The sequence below is a fragment of the Portunus trituberculatus genome, chromosome 14 (assembly GCF_017591435.1).
Source record: "Portunus trituberculatus isolate SZX2019 chromosome 14, ASM1759143v1, whole genome shotgun sequence".
NCBI classification, from domain to species: Eukaryota; Metazoa; Arthropoda; class Malacostraca; order Decapoda; family Portunidae; genus Portunus; species Portunus trituberculatus.
Genome location: NC_059268.1, coordinates 2,661,030 through 2,668,529, shown reverse-complemented (window position 1 = coordinate 2,668,529; position 7,500 = coordinate 2,661,030). Strand labels below are relative to the sequence as shown.

The 7,500-nt window shown below is 39.4% G+C and overlaps 2 protein-coding genes across 3 annotated transcripts in view; one reads left to right on the top strand and one right to left on the bottom strand.

The window, feature by feature from the left end:
• Positions 1 to 7,500, top strand: part of LOC123503690 (neurogenic locus protein delta-like) — an 18,230-nt gene that overhangs the window by 3,368 nt on the left and 7,362 nt on the right. The gene's annotated exons all lie outside the window — the stretch shown is intronic.
• LOC123503686 overlaps positions 5,337 to 7,500 on the bottom strand; it is a 2,517-nt gene continuing 353 nt past the window's right edge. The window contains exons 1-2 of one of the 2 annotated variants that reach the window (XM_045253666.1): positions 5,596 to 7,500; positions 5,337 to 5,419 (exon numbers count right to left, since the gene is read on the bottom strand). The exon at positions 5,596 to 7,500 is cut by the window's right edge and continues 353 nt beyond it. In XM_045253666.1, coding sequence (XP_045109601.1) covers positions 5,618 to 6,706 — 1,089 coding nt within the window. In that variant the 5' untranslated portion in view covers positions 6,707 to 7,500 and the 3' untranslated portion in view covers positions 5,337 to 5,419; positions 5,596 to 5,617. Of the gene's footprint in view, positions 5,441 to 5,595 lie in introns of both variants that reach the window. The other variant, XM_045253665.1, reaches the window with a different exon arrangement.

The window sequence follows — 7,500 nt, the reverse complement described above, 5'->3', positions numbered from 1 at the left end:
ATGGGTTGTGGTAAACGAATGTTAAGAGCTATCCAAGCAATGTATGAAGGAACGAAACATATATTAAAATCTGCTACTATTTGTGCTTCAGTAGGTGTTCGGCAAGGTGCGCCATCTAGTTGTATTCTTTTTATTATGTATATAAACAGATTGGTTAAAATGATTAGTGATGCTGTGGTAACAGATGGTTTTTTAGGTGGTATAAATGTACTCCTACTGATGGATGATGCAGTAATTTTAGCGACCAGCAGGGAGTTGTGTATACATAAATTTGGAGTATTGGTGAAGTATTGTGATGAGTATGGAATTTTTTGTCATTAACGGAGAGAGACATGATAAAGAAACTCTGAAGGTTGGTGATGTAACAGTAAACTACGCCCCTCAGTACTTGTACCTCGGGCCCTGGTTTACTGATACTGGTAAAATGGACAGTGTGATTTCCCTACATGAATCATATAGTGAAACTATTGTGAATAAATTCTCCATATTTTGTGCAGCTAATTCACAAATGCCTTACAGTGTAAAAAAGAAAGTGTTTGATGCGGCCGTAACTTCAGCTTTGTTATACAGTTGTGAATCATGGATTGCCAATAACATTAAAGGAATTGAGAGGCAGTATAACAAACTTATGTGTGTGTGTGTTTGTGTGTTTGTGCACAGGAAATGTTATTTAGAGTGGTGGGCATATTAGGGCCCATATCACCAGCCAGGCTCATCTTGGGGGTAACCACCTGGAACCTGGGCATCCTGATGAAGTGTAGCTAACTTTAAACCACTCCACAAATGGTAAAGTGTTTCAAGGCTGTACGTGGTGGGATTGGAACTTACCCGTGGACGTCTGCCCGATCCCACCACCACCACCTTATCCACTATGCCGAAAACCGTTTCTGTGTGTGTGTGTGTGTGTGTGTGTGTGTGTGTGTGTGTGTGTCCTGGGATCTGACCACGCACCGATATCAATAGTGCTAGTCGTCAACGTGGCCAGTACCATAACACCTAAGGAATTAATACACAGAGCAGCTGCCCTTGGGCAGTCACACTATGCCCAATAACCTACACTACGACATAAACTGAAGAAATCTGTAAACCATAAGGAATAAATGAGGAAACGTTTGTGGAGATATTGCAGAACACACCGCCACCTGTACTAGACTACGAGGACAACACTGAACAAGCAACATCTACGTGTTGTGATGTCATCATGAACGATCTACAGAAAACCAATGGGACCAAAATCAACCACGGTAGGATCGGATTATGCAGGCAAATGATAGCAAATTATTATGGAACTCGATAAATTGGAAAGGAAAGGTAGATATTAAAGAGGTTGAAGGACCAAATGATGATCAGTTTAAAGAACATGTGGAAAAATTGCTGAACCTTGAAAATATTGCTGATATAGGAGATGTGGATATAGAAAACGGAGTTCCATATATACCGGTTCTGGACGACCCCGTTCTCTGTAGATGAGTTGAAGGAGGCTGTGAGGTGTACAAATACAAACAAGAGTTATAGTGGTATATGTCCAGGTCTGGTGAATGTGTTCCCATATGCTTGGCTACTGTTTCTTCTGAATCTATTTAATACTGTATTTATACTTGGTTGTTATTCTGCAATGTGGTGTTATAGTAAATCAGTATGCATTTTCAAATGAGGTAACAATGCTTTGCAATAATTATCGCGGAATATCTATCATGGACACATTTGCAAAATGATATGATACCTTGATCCTTAACAGATTAAAGTTATGGTGTGAAATTAGCAAGTGTCAAGCTGGAGCTCAAAAGAAAAGAAGTTGTATAGAACAATCCTGGCATTACGTCTTTTATGCGATTACTCTGTTTTAAAAAGGTTCAATTATATGTTCTTTTTGTTGACTTTAGTAAGGCTTACGACCGTGTATCAAGGAAGAAAATGATTGAGGTGTTAAAACCAATGGGTTGTGGTAAACGAATGTTAAGAGCTATCCAAGCAATGCATGAAGGAACGAAACATATATTAAAATCTGCTACTATTTGTGCTTCAGTAGGTGTTCGGCAAGGTGCGCCATCTAGTTGTATTCTTTTTATTATGTATATAAACAGATTGGTTAAAATGATTAGTGATGCTGTGGTAACAGATGGTTTTTTAGGTGGTATAAATGTACTCCTACTGATGGATGATGCAGTAATTTTAGCGACCAGCAGGAAGTTGTGTATACATAAATTTGGAGTATTGGTGAAGTATTGTGATGAGTATGGATGATATGGAATTTTTTGTCATTAACGGAGAGAGACATGATAAAGAAACTCTGAAGGTTGGTGATGTAACAGTAAACTACGCCCCTCAGTACTTGTACCTCGGGCCCTGGTTTACTGATACTGGTAAAATGGACAGTGTGATTTCCCTACATGAATCATATAGTGAAAATATTGTGAATAAATTCTCCATATTTTGTGCAGCTAATTCACAAATGCCTTACAGTGTAAAAAAGAAAGTGTTTGATGCGGCCGTAACTTCAGCTTTGTTATACAGTTGTGAATCATGGATTGCCAATAACATTAAAGGAATTGAGAGGCAGTATAACAAACTTATCAAGTGTCTATTGGGTGTGAGGAAAAATACCAGTATCAACTTGTGCATGGTAGAAGTAGGCATTCCTCAGTCAAAGATATAATAGATAAACAAAGGAAATCATATTTAGGAGACCAGCTGGTTGGAACAACCCTTTTTACATTTTGGTGATGGAAGAAAACAACAAAGTATTTTGGTAATTTTTATTTCCATGAAAATATAAATCTTCCTCTTACTTTTCATTTAATAAAAATAATCTTTCGAAACAAAAAGCACAGCATTCTTTCGAAAAAACATTTTGCCTGTGCCAACATGCCCCATGTACGGGGTAAGTTACACACTATGGGTGTTGCACAGCAAATATTTCTGCAAATTAGAAATATGTAACAGTAAATTTAGATACAGAGTATATACCGTATTCATAATGTTTCATTTCAAGAATATTCAGTTCCATAGAAACTTGAAATCTTTTCTTAGTAAAGAAAGTAACCTTTTATAAAATAAAATAAAAACTGACTAGGTGTCATACATCCTATTGAATATAACTGCACTTCAAGGTAATAATTGCACAGAATACTTAACACTTAAGGTGAACTTAATCTAAATCATCGTCTGAGTCACAGTTGCATGTATAAAACAAATCTTTATCAGTGCAGCCTTCGTGGGCCCACAACTTGCACATTATACACTGTATCCACACTTCTTGTGGTTTGCTTTTGGAAAAAGGTTCCATGCATACCAAACAGAGACTGTCCTCTTCATCTGAACTTTCCTCGTCACCATGAACACGTTTTGATTTCTTTGATTGCTTCTTCTTTGCTTCTGGAAATAAGGTTCTTTTTGTCTTGTGCATTTTTTCTTTTGATATCTTTTCTAGTGCCTTTTTCACTGGAGTGTCAGTCAGAATGGCAGAAGAGCGTTTCCTCCTGTTCATTCCACTTCCCTTCCTGGGACCAGCTTTAGGCAATGGTCTCAGTTCTTCAGGAGTTGGGGCTTTCTTCCCACAGAGTCCAGAAGTAGAGGGTCTTGGTGTGTCATTGCCGTCCAGGCAATTTGTCGCAGGCTGAACATTGATTTGCTGGCCTGAAACACTTGCGTTTCTTGTTGATCTTCCTCTGGTCTGTCAGTCACGTAAGCACCCAAAAAATCAGAATCCTGGAATATGTCTCTGTTGAAGGTGAAATTCCAGCAGCCCTAAACCCAGCCAAAATATTATGTGGCGTCACAGCAAGTGGAAAGCGGTGGACACTACGTTTGGAATGTCATAGATGGTCATAGTAGATCCAGGGTGTGTGGTCATCCATGAGTCACATGCTCTATTGACTAATTTTTTCAGAGGTCCATAGACACTAACATCAAGTGGCTGCAGCCTGTGTGAGCAGTGTGGTGGAAATGAAAGGACAGTGATGCCATTGACCTTACAAAAATCAAGGCCCTGTATGGACAAATGCGAGCCGTGATTGTCTAATAACAAAGAACTGGCTTTTCCTTAGAACATTTAGTGTGCTTTACAAAATGTTGTAAAAACTCCAAAAAATGTGACTCCTTCATCCATCCTGATGGATTGGCAGCTCCTGAACTACCAGGAGGAGCACTGTTAATGAAATGGTCACGGAAATGCACTCTAGGGAAGATAAAAAAAGGCGGAACTACATTGCCAGTTGCTGAGACTGCAACAGCAATTGTTACAAGAGTTCCTCTTTCACCTGAAGTCATTTTACCTACTTGTTTGAAGCCTTTGCGTGCTACAACTTTATTGGGTTTCTGTACTGCTGTTACCCCTGTCTCATCCATGTTCCAAATGTCACTAGGACCTAAATTATGCCGATTAAGGACAGACTGCAGGTTATCAAAAATAATGCAACATTTGTTTTGTTAAAACTTGTTGCTCTTGAGAGGCTAGTGGCCTCTGGAGACCTTATGAAAGGTCCTTGTTCCTTTTAAGAATCCAGAAACCAGTCAGAACCAGCCATCTTGTTTTCTTTCCATGATGGAGGAAAAGTTTTATTTGCACCTTCAGCAAACTGGTAGGCTAACTTTCTTACCTCTTTCACAGATAATCCGTAATAAATATCTGCTGCTTGTTTAAGATATGTAGAAAGTTCCTTTCTTGATCATCTGAGAGGACTTTCCTGTGTGCAGCATAGCCTACTCTAAGCGTTGCTTTATCTTCACCCTTCAGTTGCTCATGAGTTATCTTCTTGCAATAACGTGCTAGTGTTCGAAATGGTATGGCGAAATCCTTTGCAACTCCTCTGATTGGCTTGTGTTCACACTTAACACGTTTAGCAGCCCCAATATAACGTCGGCAGGATAGAGGCCTCTCAGTTTTCCGTTTGTAGCTTCGAACCATTTCTGAAAAGTCAAAAGTATTGTACATGAAAGTAAATATATCAACATTAATTAATCAGAAACATAATGTAGCCTAACCCAAATATAATCTGAAAACGGAAATTATATAAATAGTAAGTGGGGGCAAGTTACTGTGCCAATTTGCCCCGTTTTTGTTGAGCCAACTTGCCCCATCCATACCAATGATCATAAATAAACAGTTTTAGTATATATTAAGAAGCCTAATATGGACTGTTATATGGGTAAACAATCATTAAACACTAAGTTAAATTATGACTAAATTGGATATTTCTCATCTATAACCACATGCATGTTAGAGCAAACAATATAAGCGAATGAAAATTTACTTACCAGCATCAAAATCAATTTTTTCCTCACTCCAGTCAAGCCCTGCAACCTCTTGGTTTGGTAGCTTGTTGGTGACTGCGGAACAGGGTTGCCAGATGTCCGACAGCAGTTGACGGCCAAATCTCACCCAAAGTCACGGCCAAATCGGCCAATTTTTTTCAGTTTCCTGCCAAATTTCAGGTAAATTCTGCCAAATGCGAAAATATTATATGCAGAAAATACTTCGTCGCAAAACAAATGTAAAATAAATGCGCGGATGGAGTACATGACCCAACATGGTTATAAACAATGTAGTTTTAGCACCATAGACAAATTAATAAGGTAACAAATTTTAAAACTTACCATTTGTAAGGCACTGACGTTGTTAGTTGAAGTATTCCAGTATATCCTCTATTTCTTCCTCTTGGTTTGGAGTGGCATACATGTTCGCAGCGTTGAATAGTTGCAGCATGCGAGCTGTAACCTTGAAGTCCTTACAGCATTTATTTTGGAACTGAAGGTGCGAGCGAATTCGTATGATGGAATCCAACATGTCAGTATGAAGGCGATTTCTTGATTTTGTTTTTACGTTAGTCACCGTTGAAAATATTCTTTCAACCACTGCGTTGCTGACTGGGGTTGTTAGGCAAGCCAGGACATAATTGGATAATTCTTTGAAGACGTACTTCCCAGATGACGTCTTGTACTGCTGTACTCTTGACCAAAAAGATACAGAATCTAAAGGAATTTCACCATCAAAAATTGACTCTTCAGTCCATGCTACGTGTAGTATTTTTCTATATTGCTCTTCAATGATATCTTCATTGCAGCTACGCAGGTGAGGTAGGGGTAGGTTTGTGAATGATACACGTTCTACCTGGCTCAATACCTTCTTTGGAGTGAATGCACTTAATTCTCTGAAGATATCTTTGGCCACTGGTAGTCTTTTTTCGACCTGAGTCAAAGCTTCTAGCAAAAGATTTGAGCATCTTTCTTTGAGTTCATTTACCTTACGAACAGCTTCAGCAGAATATTTCTGACTGCTTAAGAAGGCATCCAACTCCTGTGTGAATTTAGCACCATAGTCCACCTTGTGTTGTGGTAGTGCTTTACCCATTCTGTCGACAACTCTGTCTTGCAAGCTCTTGTGATGTAGAACCAATTCTCTGAGCAGTTCTTGTGGGTCACCATCAGTTGTTTGGAAGTGTGCATTAACCCTCTCGAATTCTGAGACAACTGGTGTGACAAAGTGAAAGTAGAGCTTATTAAGAGGGTCTTTGAGCATGTTCAAGATTTCTCGTGCCTTATAGTGACAAGAGGCATCTGCTACAGGCAATGCAACAGCAAAATAAGCTTGCAGCTCTTCCCAGTTTACTAAAAGATTGTAGAGAACCTTTCCTCTTACAAGCCAACGTGTATTTGAAAGCTTTTGAAAAGGAAGAGGAGTTCCCTTTCTCTCTTCATTGGGATCCATAACAAGGAAAAGTTCCTTGTACTTCTCTCTGCGGATTATGCTCTTGCTAAACCACTTAGGGATTTCATGCAGAAGATATCCAAGACTAGATGGAAGCTTATCAAATGCCTTTTCCACGCAAAGGGATAGTGAGTGGCAGACACACTTACTTATTTAGCTGACAATATGGTGACTGCTGTCTCACTCTGGACCACACAGAGTTGTGTTCTCCTGTCATTGAAGACGCGCCATCACTTGCAAATCCAACACAGTCAGACAGCGTTAATCCGATCTTTTCAAGCAGAGTGTTCAGTGCTAAGAATATATCATTCATTGCCTGTAGCACCAACAACTGGCACCAACCCTACAAACTCTGTGGCAATTTTGCATCTTGACTCACTGAAATATCTAATTTACAACACATACATGCTTGTTTACTGCCAAATCTGTTGCCTCATCAACAAGGACAGAGAATTTCTTACCCTTCACATCCTCTTTCAACTCATCCAGCAAGGCGGGAGAGACAACTCTAGAAATAAGCTTAGTACACTTGGTACGATGGAGCTGAATATTTTGTAGTTCACTTCCTCTTCCATTTCTTCTGATTATTTCACCAATATGGTCAACATTTGCCATACTGCAATGGCAATAAATAGCCACAGCTAATTCTAGTTCAACTCGCTTCTTCTCCTCTTCTTTTCGCTCTTGTGGAGAGAACATTTCTCGCAGACCCCTGCTACCTGACGCAGCTTTCACTCTACTTGCATGTCCTTTGCATTTTTCGTGCTCTGCCAAACGACTGGCCCTGGGAGCAA